The sequence below is a fragment of the Moschus berezovskii genome, chromosome 8 (genome assembly GCF_049115385.1).
Source record: "Moschus berezovskii isolate FMDL1 chromosome 8, NW_MosBer_1.0, whole genome shotgun sequence".
Lineage (NCBI taxonomy): Eukaryota > Metazoa > Chordata > Mammalia > Artiodactyla > Moschidae > Moschus > Moschus berezovskii.
In genome coordinates, this window is record NC_142467.1 from 27,905,236 (window position 1) to 27,921,515 (window position 16,280).

The window sequence follows — 16,280 nt, forward strand, 5'->3', positions numbered from 1 at the left end:
CTTTTCCAGTCCTGTGGCCACTGCTGAGTTTTGCAAATTTGCTGGCATATTGAGTGCAGCACTTTCACAGCATCATCTCTTAGGATTTGAAATAGCTCAACTGGAATTCCATCACCTCCATTAGCTTTGTTCATAGTTATGCTTCCTAAGGCTCATTTGACTTCACATTCCAGGATGTCTGGCTCTAGGTGAGTGATCACATCATCGTGGCTATCTGGGTCATGAAGATCTTTTGTGTATAGTTCTTCTTTGTATTCTTGCCACCTCTTCTTAATATCGTCTGCTTCTGTTAGATCCATACCATTTCTGTCCTTTATGGTGCCCATCTTTGCACAAAATGTTCCCTTGGTATATCTAATTTTCTTGAAGAGATCTCTAGTCTTTCCCATTCTGTTGTCTTCCTCTATTTCTTTGCACTGATCACTGAAGAAGACTTTCTTATGTCTCCTTGACTTTCTTTGGAACTCTGCATTCAAATGGGTATATCTTTCCTTTTCTCCTCTGGCTTTCACTTCTCTTCTTTTCACAGCTATTTGTAAGGCCTCCTCAGACAGCCATTTCGACTTTTTGCATTTCTTCTTCTTGGGGATGGCCTTGATCACTGCCTCCTGTACAATGTCATGAACTTCCATCCATATTTCTTCAGGTTCTCTATGAGATCTAATCCCTTGAATCTATTTGTCATTTCCACTGTACAGTCGTAAGGGATTTGATTTAGGTCACACCTGAATGGCCTAATGGTTTTCCCCACTTTCTTCAATTTGTCTAAATTTGGCAATAAGGAGTTCATGACCTGAGGCACAGTCAGCTCCCAGTCTTGTTTTTGCTGACCGTATAGAGCTTCTCCATCTTTGGCTGCAAAGAATGTAATCAATCTGATTTTGGTATTGATCATCTGGTGATGTCCACGTGTAGAGTCTTCTCTTGTGTTGTTGGAAGAGGGTGTTTTCTGTGACCAGTGCCTTCTCTTGGCAAAACTCTGATAGTCTTTGCCCTGCTTCATTCTATACTCCAAAGCCAACTTTGCCTGTTACTCCAAGTGTCTCTTGACTTCCTACTTTTGCATTCCAGTCCCCTATAAAGAAAAGGATATCTTTTTTGGGTGTTAGTTCTAGAAGGTCTTGTAGGTCTTCATAGAACTGTTCAACTTCAGTTTCTTCAGTTTTACTGGTTGAGAATAGACTTGGATTACTGTGTTACCGAATGGTTTGCCTTGGAAACAGAGATCATTCTTTCATTTATGAGATAGCACCCAAGTACTGCATTTCGGACTCTTTTATTGAATATGAGGGCTACTCCATTTCTTCTAAGGGATTCTTGCTCACAGTAGTAGGTATAATGATCATCTGAGTTAAATTTGCCCATTCAATTTTATTTCACTGATTCCTAAAATGTCGACGTTTACTCTCGCCATTTACTGTTTGACCACTTCTAATTTACTTTCTTAGACCTAACATTCCAGGTTCCTATGCAATATTGTTCTTTACAGCATCGTACTTTACTTCCATCACCAGTCACATCCACGACTGGGTGTTGTTTTTGCTTTGGCTCCATTTCTTTATTCTTTCTGGAGTTATTTCTCCATTCTTCTCCAGTAGCATATTGGGCACCTAGCGACCTGGTGAGTTCATCTTTTGGTGTCATATCTTTTTGCCTTTTCATACTGTTCATGGGATTCTCAAAGCAAGAATGCTGAAGTGGTTTGCCATTCCCTTCTACAGATGACCACGTTTTGTCAGAACTCTCCACCATGACCTGTCCATCTTGGATGGCCCTAAACAGCATGGCTCATAGTTTCAATGAGTTAGACAAGGCTGTGGTCCATGTGATCAGTTTGATTAGTTTTCTGTGATTGTGGCTTCCATTCTGTCTGCCCCTCCTCAGAGAGATAAGGATAAGAGGCTTATGGAATCTTCCTGATGGGAGAGACTGACTGTGGGGAAAACTGTGTCTTGCTTTAATGAGCGGGGCCAAGATCAGTAAATCTTTAATCCAGTTATTACCAAAGACAAAAAAATCAAAAGTCTATTTCATAAAATAATAGCCAAAAACCCACATATGGGTTTGAAACTTGGTTTACAAAATTTTAAGCTATTATTAACAGTTTTGTTTCGTTTTGTTATAAATGTAGTATATGTTCACTGGAAAATAATTCAAACAATAATATGAAATAAAAAGAAAACAAACACCACTTCACTTTCTTAAGCTTTGTCCTAGCCAATTCACCTTCCTGTTCATTTCAGTATTTTCCTGGGGTGCTAAGAAATGATACATATAAAAAATACTATTTTATATGTTTTATATAAAGAGATAATTTTTAAAACTCTGATCAAGTACTATGACGCAAAAGGGTATTTTTCCCCATTTCTATTAATGTCACTTATAGAAAACATCATTAATATTACAAATCTATGGTAAATTTGACAGCAATAACAAGTAAATGTTAATTTTAACCAATATCAATTAAATATTTAATTTGAAGTATCACTGAGGACTGAAATATAGCACATTATATTAATTTTTCTTTAAAAAATTCACTTTTAATATTACCTGTCCCAGTCCAAGCTGACTGCCCATCAGTAAGTGTAATAACAAAACCAGATCCTAGTGTTTTCTCCCAAGCAACTTGTAGAAAATGAATTATATCAGGTTCAGAAGCAAGACAGATTCTGCTTACTTTTCTTTCCATTTCTGATCACCTGTCATAAAAGAAAAAAATAAATATTTTTGTGAGAAACTGTGACTATCAAATAGTGACTTTTCTGTATTGGTCTCTTGAGTTATACAAAGCACTAAGGAAATAAGTAAAACAAAAAGTTGTTTAATAGCCAACCATAAACTCAGTAAATCACAGTTCTATTCAGTATCAATTCACAATTTTTAATCAATAAGAAAAGCAGAGACTTATAAATGACAAATGATTTGCTCAAGTTGTATAGCTGAATAAAAATTACTATCTTCAACATTTTAAAAACTTAATATTGAAGTATTTATATCCAGGCAGAAGTACATATATCTAAAATCCAAATTGGAAACTTTTCAACTGAACAAATCCATATAAGCCATACATATATCAAGAAGCAGTACATGATGACCCCAGAACTCATTCTTACAACACCCCCCTTCCAGTCACCACGTCCCCCAAAACCACTTTCTTAACTGAGATTTGAATTTTACTTTTGCACTTTCACATAAATGTAATACAGCATTTTATTTGTGTCTGGCTTCTTTTGTTCATCATTACGTTTAAGAAATTCATTCATATGGTTTCTTAGAGTTATAGATCATGCTCACAATTGTACAATATTCAATAACATGGTACAATTATTTATCCACTTACCCACTAGTGACAGGCATTTGAGTACATTCCAGGTTCTGACTATCACAAATAGTGCTACCATAGACATGCTAGCAAATATCTGAGTTTTTCTGTTGGGTATATACCTATGAATATATGCGTGTAATTTGTGGATTAGAGGATAAGCATATGCTCAGTTTTAGTACCACACAGCCAAAAATTGTCTAAAAGGTTTGTACCAATTTACACACTTGGTATATGAGAGTTCTGATCACTCCATGTTCCTAAAAACATTCCCCATCTTTATAATTTTTGCCATTTTGGTGGGTATATAATACTACATTGTGGTTTATACACATTTCCCTAATTAATAAAGATGTTGAATTCTTTTCATATCTTGACTGCACTTTGAACAAGCTGCTTTGAGGAATATCTGTTAAATCTTGCCAATACTTTTAAAAGTTGTATTTTTCATATTGACGATCTTACTGAAATCCTCTGCCACCTTCTTCTTTGCCTTCAATCTTTCCCAACATCAGTGTCTTTTCTAGTGAGTCAGTTCTTTACATCAGGTGGCCAAAGTATTAGAGCTTCAGCTTCAGCATCAGTCCTTACAATGAATATTCAGGTGTGATTTCCTTTACAATTGACTGGTTTGATCTCCTTGTGGTCCAAGGGCCTCTCAAGAGTCTTCTCCAGCACCACAATTTGAAAGCATCAATTCTTTGGCACTCAGCCTTCTGTATGGTCCAACTCTTACATCATATATGACTACTGGAAAGACCATTGCTTTGACTATATGGACCATATGGATGTTCTATGTTTATCTAAAAGTTTTATAACTACATGTGTCATATTTAGATCCACAATTCATCTGGAACTGAATTTTGTACATCAATTGTCAAGAAGAGATCAAACTAGATTTTTGATTTTTTCCATGTGGATATCTAATTGACCCAGTTCCGTTCCGTCGCTCAGTCGTGTCCGACTCTTTGCGACCCCGTGGACTGTAGCCTACCAGGCTTCTCCATCCATGGGATTCTCCAGGCAAGAATACTGCAGTGGGGTTACCGTTTCCTTCCCCAGGGGGTCTTCCCGACCCAGGGATCAAACCCGGGTCTCCCGCATTGGAGGCAGATGCTTTAACCTCTGAGCCACCAGGGAAGCGCAAAACACTAGGCTGGTTGGAGATGCCGGGGATATGTATTAAAGACTATCCTTTCTTACTGCAATGCCAGGTTACCTTAGTCATAAATCATGTGACTGAATATGTGCACAAAGTTCAATTTTTGTTTTGTTTGTTCTTTGCAGGTATGCAATTTCATATTATATACTTGGCTTGTCAAAGTTACACTGAATAGTGGTTCTGTTACTGTGATCCAACACATTTATAATCTCTCTATGGCTTTGCCATTTAAAAATTTGATAAACCTCTAAGTATTAAAATCACTTATGTAAAATGTAGAGCAGAACAAGCTGAAGCACTGGACTTCTGTGTCTTGCCATTAAAAACAAGCTTCTCAGACATCAATTGCTATTATTAGGTGGGTGTATTGCTCGTACCTCCATTTAAGTCATAAGGGTACCAAGAGAATCCTTTGCAAAACCTTAAGCTATAGAAGGGCTTTCCTGGTAGCTCAGCTATTAAAGAATCCACCTGCAATGCAGGAGACCCTGGTTCAATCCCTATGTTGGAAAGATCCCCTGGAGAAGAGATAGGCTACTCACTCCAGTACTCTTGGGCTTCCCTAGTGGCTCAGGCAGTAAAGAATTCGCCTGAAATGCGGGAGACCTGGGTTCAGTCCCTCGGTTAGGAAGATCCCCTGGAGGAGGACATGGCAATCCACTCCAGTATTCTTGCCTGGAGAATCCCCATGAACAGAGGCACTGAACAGACTCTCCATGTGTCCATGGGGTCACAAAGAGTTGGACATGACTGCACAATGAAGCACGGCACAGCACAACAAGCTATAGAAGCTAACAAACAAAAGAAATACCATAAAAATTACAAATATGCCAAGAAAAAACATAAAAAGTCAAAACCAGGAACGATGCGCACACTTCAAAGATGAAAAACTAGAGAGAATTATCCTTTAATCACATAGCATGAATCTCTTACTAGATAATCCTAACAAAGGTAAAAGAATACTCCAATCTTTTATTTGGGGGAAGAGGATAAAATTGCCTCAAATTATTATGACCAATTTAAATAATATGATATTACAAAGGTAAATTATTAATTGCTATTTCATTAATAACTGTTAAGTTTTCATCAACACCAAACTGTTAAGCTATTTTAATCTGCCTTCTCAATTTAAAACTACTATGTTCTCATAAATAAAGCATCATATTTTTCTCAACAAGTGAATATGAAAATAAAAACAACTCATTCTGTCAGCTCTTCACAAAACTAAGCTGATTTCTCTATCTGCTGGGGGGTTGAGAGGCATGCTTAATTATAGAATGCTAGAGCTGTACTATCTTACATAAAAAGTACAAGGAAGTAGAGAAATGGCCAGAATGAAAGAAAAAAAATATTTAAAACTAAGAGTGTAACATACCTCTAAATTGATGAATTAGCAATAATATCTACCTAAAGTTTACTCATGGGAAATAGATGGGGAAACAGTGGAAACAGTGTCAGACTTTATTTTTTTGGGCTCCAAAATCACTGCAGATGCTGATTGCAGCCAGGAAATTAAAAGACGCTTACTCCTTGGAAGGAAAGTTATGACCAACCTAGATAGCATATTAAAAAGCAGAGACGTTACTTTGCCAACAAAGGTCTGTCTAGTCAAGGCTATGGTTTTTCCCGTGGTCATGTACGGATGTGAGAGTTGGACTATGAAGAAAGCCGATCGCCGAAGAATTGATGCTTTTGAACTGTGGTGCTGGAGAGGACCCTTGAGAGTCCCTTGGACTGCAAGGAGACCCAACCAGTCCATTCTAAAGGAGATCAATCCTGGGTATTCATTGGAAGGACTGATGCTAAAGCTGAAACTCCAATACTTTGGTCATCTCATGCGACGAGTTGACTCACTGGAAAAGAGCCTGATGCTAGGAGGGATTGAGGGTGGGAGGAGACGGGGATGACAGAGAATGAGACGGCTGGATGGCATCACTGACTCGATGGACATGAGTTTGAGTGAACTCCGGGAGTTGGTGATGGACAGGGAGGCCTGGCGTGCTGTGATTCATGGGGTCGCAAAGAGTCGGACACGACTGAGTGACTGAACTGAACTGAAAGTTTACTCAGAAAAGTATTCTTCTTCCCAGTGAAAAACAGTTATAAGATAACCATACATGCAGTCACGTCAATTAAGTATGCTAACATATTTTAAATATGCAAATTCATAGGTTTGAATACAACATAATCACTGAAAAAAATACAATTATGTTTAAATATTTCATTTAGTCAATAATTTTTCCTACATTGAGGTCTTCTTTGCCTAGAGGTACTTAATTCTGAAATGTAAATATTGTAAATATTTTCTTTTAAATCAATAAGTCAATACACTAAACATGCAATAAATTACCCCACATGCTCTGTAATTCCCAAATTTGAAAATGACTGGAAAATGTGTTACTGCTTTTCTATGCCAATCATTGAAAAAGACATACTTAGAGGCTTACATAATTCTAATGGACCCAAATTCCACAATTCTAGGAGGGCAAAAGGTAATACAAGCTACTGATATAGGCCATTTTTTTTTTTTTTGCCTCTACAGAATGTACATACACACACAAAGATACACACACACTTATACAGACCATTTCTTCTTAAAATGTGCCTGAAGAACCCTGGCTATTGTTACCATTAGTGCAACTCAGAAATACCCTAAAACAGCAATTGGTATCACTGCTGTTTCTTAGCTTGTTTGAAACAAGTAACACATATCTAATTATAGAAAAAAATAATTTAAAATTCAATTTTCCAGATGCCTATCAGTAAATCCTGCTTTCCACAATAATATAAAAGGCTTTAATCTCAATAATGTTAAAAAGATATTCAGGGATCATATGTAAGTTTTGAGATCTTTGAATTATTTGTGTTTGAGATATTTTCCAATTTTCTGATTAACTCTAGATACTCACCACAGAAAATAAACCGAATGATCAAACTAAATAAACTAAATGAAAGTAAAATAAACGATTTTATTTTAAAGATTGTGTTATTCTAGTAAACTCATATTTGAAATTTTGGATGTTACCACACTTAAGGACTTGATATATTAAAAGTCCAAATTTGACAACTCAGTATCCTGTAAGTATTTTATGGCTCAATAGCCTTATAAATGTTTTCCTTATAGCAACTGAGTCTTAATTTCCTTATAATATACTATTTGAACCAATTTTGAAAGCATTTCATTCATTTACTTAGGTCACCATCTAATTAAATATCAAATACAAAATTTCTAAGACTCAACCACAAAAGATGACTTGGAATGTGTTTTAGAATTCAGTAAAAGCGAATCAAGGATCTCTTTGCTTTCACCAGCACTGTTAACAGAAATAGCCATGGGGCTTTTTGCCATAAGACTAGTACTTGAAGAAAGGGGGTAGAATCCTCTTCGGAAGGACTGATTGATCAGGGCCATAAGAAAGCCTGTGTTTTGTTTTCTAAGGGCCCTAAAGGTCAGACTAGTATCAGCACCTCTCCCAGCCAGAGCCAAGGATCTAAGACAAGCTTGCAGGTGGAAACAGTTGGGTCCCACCCCAATTTGTACATCAGTAGCTTTATTGAGAGCTCAGAACAGTTGAGAATTGAGAAGCTTATCTTTAGTACTTTGTATCTTTGATACTTGGCTTCTCTCTTAGAAGAGAAATAAGTTGTTGGCTGGTATGCAATTGATGTGATCTAGACTCTGAACAAATACCATTCACAGTTGCTTCTGAATAAACAAGACGCTTTTTAAATTAGTTTACAAAGAATTTTGTATGCCCTTTTGGATGCTGACAAGAAGCCGTGCAGAAGCCAAGTCTCTTAGGTCAGCTCTTAGTGACCACACTGTATCATTGATAACACCATTTTGAACTTGAGCTTCTTTCATTTTCCTTTATAGTAAGTTATGTCTTCCTTTCAGGATGCTTGGGCTGCAGGTGTTCAAACTTCTGCAGCAACGCCAAGGAGCTGTACTTACAGATCAGAAAAGGCTAAATTCATGTTTCTAATGAAGCAATTAACTTAAGTGCCCCCTTGTTGAGAAAAGTAGGCTGATACCTAAAGTGAGCTCAGAATAAAGATTAGCACACAGCACATGCTGTTAATAGGCTGTAATTAGATGCCTGATCACACTATTTTGTTTGACCTTCCTTTAAAAAAAAAAAAAGAGGAAAAGAAAAATATATAAATTGTAAACCAAAAGTGTGGCGATAAATTTTTTAAAGTTCTACCATACTACAAACATTCAAGGACAGGACTATATATAATTGCGAGATGAAAAGGAAAGAAAGTGGAGAAGGAAATGGCAACTCACTCCAGTATTCTTGCCTGGAAAATCCCATGGACGGAGGAGACTGGTAGGCTACAGCCCATGGGGTAGAAACAGTTGGACACGACTGAACAACTTCACTTTAAATAGATCACAAGCCCCAATGTTCACTGCAGCACTATTACATATGGATGTATGTATATGTATAACTGAAGCATTTCGCTGTGCACCTGAAACTACCACAACACTGTAAACCAACTATACTGCATTATAAAATTAAAAATTAAAAAAAAAGAAAAGGAAAGAAAGGTTTATGCAACAGTCACTGGGCTATTTACTTTAAAAACAAACATCACACAATAATTTAAGAAAAGAAGAGGACTATTATCTTATCTGTTTAGTACTTTTTTTAAAGCACTGATTATCCATGTTTATCTTATCAGAATTCCCACACTGAGTATTTTTAATTAGTTTATTTCTACCATTTTCATTATTAATAGCATATCACCTTGTAGGTTGTGGCTATCTTCTTGACCAAAGGGTAAATTAAGGTCTTTTTGAAAAATGACCAAGAAAGCAATTTATATTTTAAAATGTCAAAACAATTAAAACAAAATTAACCTTCTATAGAAGAAATGCTTTCCTGAAATAACATTTTCAAGCTAAAATTTGCTAAATTTTAAGGGTAAAGAATTTACAGGGTTATTAAATAACTTTCTAATCATATTGGGATTTTCTCCACTCAGTTAATTTTGAAATGAAGGAAGGTGACCATCTGTCCAAGATTTCCTGAGATTTTCCCAGTTTTAACACTGAAAGTCCAATATCCTAGAAAATCTCTCAACAACCCCAGGCAAACTAAGATGGCTGGTTACCCTAAGTAAGAGTAAAATTTAATTAAGACTGTTGGTATAATCTTGATCAAAAATTTGTAATATACAGCTGACTTTCAAGGAAGACATTAAATAAACAATCTGATGCTTTAGGAATAAAGCACTAGAACTATAAAATAAGTCTAAAATCTAAGGCATCTTTACATGAATATAGACTATGCTCAATCATCCCTTATGATCTGGAATGCCAGCTGCTAGCATTCCAGATTATCATATTACTGCTCATTTCCTCTGCTTATCTTTTGCAAACACCATTAATAATCATTAGTTTCAGTGATTTGTTCAAATTCTACTTCCTCTACTTTCCTTTCTCTCATCCAATGGAGTATTAAAAAACAATAAAATGGCCGAAATAAATTCCCCACATATAATTTAAGACCTAGATCCAAAACGCCCATAAAATTAGACTCAAAGTTCCAAGACTATGACTTTCTTTATATTCATTACATGGATAGTCTTGATTACCAGTAACCTTGGCAGAAAGGACAAGAGTATACTTAACATTGTGGAAACTTTCTAAATGTTCACAAGAAAACCAGTTCTAATGGCAGACTTCATATGAGAATGACACAACAGAAATGAAGAGGTAAGACAGTTTGTGGAATATAATATGATCTTAAGCAACAGTATTTTCTCACTAAAAATTTAGCAATTATGACCTCTTAGGTCTCAAAATTTGACACCTTGCTCATATTTAAATTCCAGAAAGAGTGAAGAGACTCCTATTTGAAATATCATCCATTAAGGAGAACAGCAAAAAAGTTGGCTTAAAGCTCAACATTCAAAAAACTAAGATCATGGCATCCAGTCCCATCATGTCATGGCAAATAGATGTGGAAACAGTGGCTGACTTTATTTTGGGGGGCTCCAAAATCACTGCAGATGGTGATTGCAGCCATGAAATTAAAAGACGCTTACTCCTTGGAAGGAAAGTTATGATCAACCTAGACAGCATATTGAAAAGCAGAGACATTACTTTGCCTACAAAGGTCTGTCTAGTCAAGGCTATGGTTTTTTAAGTGGTCATGTATGGATGTGAGAGTTGGACTATAAAGAAAGCTGAGCACCGAAGAATTGATGCTTTTGAACTGTGGTGCTGGAGAAGACTCTTGAGAGTCCCTTGGACTGCAAGGAGATCCAGCCAGTCCATCCTAAAGAACATCAGTCCTGATGGTAACCAGCCATCTTAGTTTGCCTGAGGTTGTTGAGAGATTTTCTAGGATGTTGGACTTTCAGTGTTAAAACTGGGAAAATCTCAGGGAATCTTGGACAGATGGTCACCTTCCTTCATTTCAAAATTAACTGAGTGGAGAAAATCCTCATATGATTAGAAAGTTATTTAATAACATTTCAACATCAGGACTGACGTTGCAGCTGAAGCTCCAACCCTTTGGCCACCTGATACGAAGAGCTGATTCATTTGAAAAGACCGTGATGCTGGGAAAGATTGAGGGCAGGAGGAGAAGGGGACGACAGAGGATGAGATGGTTAGATGGCATCACCAACTCAATGGACATGGGTTTGGGTTGACTCCGGCAGATGGTGATGGATAGGGAGGCCTGGTGTGCTGCTGTTCATGGGGTCACAAAGAGTCCGACATGACTGAGAGACTGAACTGAACTGAACTGAACTCTGCTTAGAAGTTAAATAAGTAGAGTGACAATATACAGCCTTGACACATGCCTTTCCCAATTTGAAACCAGTCTGTTGTTTCATGTTAGGTTCTCATTGTTGCTTCTTGACCTGCATACAGATTTCTCAGGAGACAGGTAAGGTGGTCTGCTATTCCCAACTCTTTAAGAATTTTCCACAATCTGTTGTGATCCACACAGTCAAAGGTTATGGCATAGTCAATAAAGCAGCTGCTGCTGCTGCTCAGTCACTTCAGTCGTGTCCGACAGTGTGTGACCCCATAGATGGAAGCCCACCAGGCTCCCCCATCATTGGGATTCTCCAGGCAAGAACACCGGAGCAAGATGCCATTTCCTTCTCCAATGTGTGAAAGTGAAGTTGCTCAGTCGTGTCCGACCCTTAGCGACCCCATGGACTGCAGCCTACCAGGCTCCTCCATCCATGGGATTTTCTAGGCAAGAATACTGGAGTGGCTTGCCATTGCCTTCTTGGCAATAAAGCAGAAGTACATATTTTTCTGGAAATCTCTTGCTTTTTCAATGATCCAACAGATGTTGGCAATTTGATCTCTGGTTCCTCTGCCTTTTCTAAATCCAGCTTGAACGTCTGGAATTTCATGGCTCATGTAAACTTGTTGAAGCCTGGCTTGGAGAATTTTGAGCATTACTTTGTTAACATGTGAGATGAGTACAATTGTGCAGTAGTCTGAACATTTTTTAGCACTGCCTTTCTTTGGAATTGGAATGAAAACTGACCTTTTCCAGTCCCGTGGCCACTGCTGAGTTTTGCAAATTTGCTGGCATATTGAGCGCAGCACTTTCAGGGCATCATCTTTTAGGATTTGAAATAGCTCAGCTGGAATTCCATCACCTCCACTAGCTTTGTTCATAGTAACGCTTCCTAAGACTCACTTGACTTCACATTCCAGGATGTCTGGCTCTAGGTAAGTGATCACACCATTGTGGCTATCTGGGTCATGAAGATCTTTTGTGTGTAGTTCTTCTGTGTATTCTTGGCACCTCTTCTTAATATCTTCTGCTTCTGTTAGATCCATACCATTTCTGTCCTTTATTGTGCCCACCTTTTTATGAAATGTTTTCTTGCTTGGTATCTCTAATTTTCTTAAAGAGATCTCTGCTGCTGCTGCTGCTAAGTCACTTCAGTCGTGTCCAACTCTGGGTGACCCCATAGATGGAAGCCCACAAGGCTTCCCCGTCCCTGGGATTCTCCAGGCAAGAAAACCGGAGTGGGTTGCCATTTCCTTCCCCAAAAGAGATCTCTAGTGTTTCCCATTCTATTGTTTTCTTCTATTTGTTTGCATTGGTCACTGAGGAAGGCTTTCTTATCTCTCCTTGCTGTTCTTTGGAACTTTTCATTCAATGGGTATATCTTAGGGGAAACTGACATCAGATGGGCTCCTCAGGGAAAGTAGCAGAGGAGCGTGCCCCCTCACCATCCCTTTGATAAGAACAGTCACTACCTGGGGCTTGGGGCAAGTATGTAAGAAGGTCAGTCAAGTGAAGCAGGCCCTGGTTGAGCAGAGGAATGTACAAAGCATGAGAACAGTCATTTTTGGGTGGTCTGATCACACAACAGTCTTTTCTACTTGAAAAATGTGCTGCTCAAAACTGAAATGTAACTAAAAGCACTTGTATGGAAACAAGACAAAACTTGTACTATACTTTTCCCCCACTCACAAATCCATCATTTACTTACAACTATACTCATTTATTGGCCTATTTTCTAATGGCAAACAAGTAGATGAATGGTAAGACTGGGGTACAAATGAGAGTTAACTCCCCCCAAAAAAATCCCTAAGACATATCCTTAACTGGTGATACTACCTAATTCAGCCATACAAAAATATTTAGGAACCACAAGAAATTGCCAATATTTAACAATTTTTAAGCTATAAAGATGAGAAGGTCACATGCTTCAAATAATACTGTTATTAATATAAACAGGACATCATGACTTACCTACTTAATTGGATAATTACATACATATCTTCTTTGCCATAACTGCTGAGTCTAAGACATTTTCAACCACATCTCTGAAAATATTTTGGATGATTCTAGCGGAAAGAGGTTTCAAAATAAAAGATTCAATTCTGAGTCCCCCTAGGTGATTCATTTTCAAATTGAATGGATATCTGTATTCCTAAATTTTAAACCAAGACCCGTACATTTTACTAAGAGTGTGAGTCTTAATGTCTGCAAGGGCTCTGCAGGTCAGGTGTAAGCCTAAGCACATTTATTGCATGAAGAGTGGGGACGATGGCAAATGGAAAACTACAAGTGACCCCATAAAGATGCAGCCCTGAAATTAAAAAACACTTGCTTCTTGAAAGAAAGTTATGATAAATCTAGACAGTATATTAAAAAGCAGACATCACTTTGTCAACAAAGGTTCAAATAGTCAAAGCTATGGTTTTCCCAGTAGTCAGGGATGTGGTGTTTATGGTAATAAGCTGACTTAGGGTGGGTCACTAGCCTCCGGATATGGCTGGTCACCAGGAAGGCCAAAAGATTAAAGGGTTGGCACTTTCAACCTCAATCCCACCCCCTCCAGAGAGGAGTGTGGAGCTGGAGATGGAGCTCTATAAAACCTCTGGAACAAAGAAATGGGGCGGGGGGAATGCCACTGGGCTGGTGAACAACTCAAAATACTGGGGAGCAGCTCACCCAGTCAATGCACAGAAGACCTGCACTCTAACCTTCCAAATCTTGCCCTATGCATTTCTTCCGTTTGGTCATTCCTCAGTTGTATCCTTTTTACCGAACCAATAAATAAAAACAAAGTATTTTCCTGAGTTCTGTAAGCCATTCTAACAAATTATCAATCCTGAGAAGATAATCAATGGGAACCTCCAATTTATTGCACATCAGAAGTATTGGTGACTCAGAACTTGCAACTGGCAACTGAAGTGAGGGCAGTCTTGTGGGACTGAAGCCTTTAATCTATGGAAACTGACACACTAACTCCACGTAGACAGTGTCAGAACTGAATTGAATTGCTGGATACCCAGTTGATGCTGGAGAATTGACGAACTGATAAATGGTGGTGGAAAACACCAGTGTTCCAAACAAAACAGCCTTATTCCAGCTTTGTTTAAGGCTATTGGTGTATAACCTCTATTAATTCGGAAACTAATTCTTTTGTCCCCACACTCTTGGAATAGGGAGTCTTTACCTAAGAAATCTGATCTTTCCTAATGTCACTGGATAAAAAGGTCCAAGTTGGCCTCTCACAAATAGAGTTACTTTTGAAACATGGCAAGTCAAGCATAAGCATTTATTCAAATCCTGCCTGACAAGAGGTAGTATGATAGGTGATGGGAATAGATCTGTGAATAAAATAGCCATATCCCCTGACCTCAGAACATTTATAATCTCATGAAGAGAGAATCAAATAAACACATGTTAAAAAACATTGTGGTAAGAGCCATAAAGAGGTAGAAGAGTTAACTAGGGAACCCTGATTAGACACACCCAGACTGACAGAGTCATAGGAAGCTTTCGAAAGGAAATGAGGTCTAAGACCAAAAGGTGAGTAGGAATTCTGTATCTACCCTTGCAACTGTGCTTTTGTTTATGCTATTTACTCTCCTAAAATAAATACCTCGAGTCTATACCTATGAATATCTTTCAATTGTTTCAAGGTCTAGGAGCACTGAAAGCAGTTATGATCACCCTCCAAGGATCTCACTGTCAATCATCTCATTCCCCAACTAGAGGAAAAAGAAAGAAGACATAATATGGGGAGGATACCAGGATCATCGTATTCAGAGAGATTCTGCCAGCTCTTCCTCCTGAGTGAAGAGGCTCTGAGCTGAATTACGCCCACTGAATCATTTAACAGTGAGTTTAGAGTACATATCTATTGACTTTTGCAATGGAACTTTGGCAGCTTCAGAATTCTAGTACCACTAGAATTGGAGGTCAAGTTGACTTCCTATGTTTGGACCTCTACATTTGAATAAAGTAAGCAATGAAGTTAACCTAGATTAGAGTCATTTGTTATTAAGGTATAAGGATTTTGGAGTCTGTGCTTCTACACTGTGTAATGGCAGTATCTGGCAGCCAATACCTGTAGCAGGCAGCAAAAAAATCATGTTGCACAGCTAAGAAATTGGGCTTCACTGGTGGCTCAGACAGTAAAGAATCTACCTGAAAGGCAGGAGACCTGGGTTTGATCCCTGGATTGGGAAGATCCCCTGAAGGAGGGCATGGCAACCCACTCCAGTATTCTTGCTTGGAGAATCCCCATGGATAGAGGAACCTTGCAGGCTACAGTCATGGGGTTGCAAAGAGTTGGATGCAACTGAATGACTAAGCACAGTACAGCTAAGAAATAATCATATTAATCAGAATATTAATCAGAAAGATATTCAATCCATTGTCTTCTTCTGACTACAACAACATCAATTTTGAAGCTAAATCCTTAAAAAGATACTGACATAGAAATGAATCAGAGATGTTCACGCCTATAAAATGCAATGAAAGTCATCAACAATATTCAAACTACATACAGAATTATCAGTGATGATTTTTCTCATTAGGAAGAAGTCAGAAATATCACATTGCTTAGAAAAAAAAGAAATACTTATTTTTTGAAAACAAACACTTTCCCCAAAGAATTAACAGAATGCTGCTACTGCTAAGTTGCTTCGGTCATGTGTGACTCTGTGCGACCCCATAGACAGCAGCCCTCCAGGCTCCTCCGTCCCTGGGATTCTCTAGGCAAGAATACTGGAGTGGGTTGCCATTTCCTTCTCCAAATCAACAGAATACTTAGCAACAAATGAAGCTACTTTGTGAAACAGAAATAAGTTTAATTTTATAATGAAGAATCTAAAAAGTCATTCAATGACCTAAAAAGTCATTCAAAGTTAAGTTAGTTTGAAAGCCAGTGTGTGTGTGTATGTTAAGTCACTTCAGTCGTATCCAGCTCTTTGCAACCCTATGGACTGTAGCCCACTAGGCTTCTCTGTCCATGCGATTCACCAGGCAGGAATACTGGAGT

The 16,280-nt window shown here is 38.0% G+C and overlaps 2 protein-coding genes across 4 annotated transcripts in view; one reads left to right on the plus strand and one right to left on the minus strand.

Annotated features, from left to right (window-relative positions):
* The window catches only part of XRCC4 (X-ray repair cross complementing 4), a 298,009-nt gene that overhangs the window by 263,629 nt on the left and 18,100 nt on the right, over positions 1 to 16,280 (minus strand). For all 3 annotated transcript variants that reach the window (XM_055428747.2, XM_055428744.2, XM_055428746.2), the window contains exon 2: positions 2,551 to 2,699. In XM_055428747.2, the coding sequence (XP_055284722.1) occupies positions 2,551 to 2,689 (139 nt within the window). In that variant the 5' untranslated portion in view covers positions 2,690 to 2,699. The remainder of the gene's footprint in view (positions 1 to 2,550; positions 2,700 to 16,280) is intronic.
* The window catches only part of TMEM167A (transmembrane protein 167A), a 56,818-nt gene continuing 54,294 nt past the window's right edge, over positions 13,757 to 16,280 (plus strand). The window contains exon 1 of the mRNA XM_088839289.1: positions 13,757 to 14,001. Coding sequence (XP_088695415.1) covers positions 13,757 to 14,001 — 245 coding nt within the window. The remainder of the gene's footprint in view (positions 14,002 to 16,280) is intronic.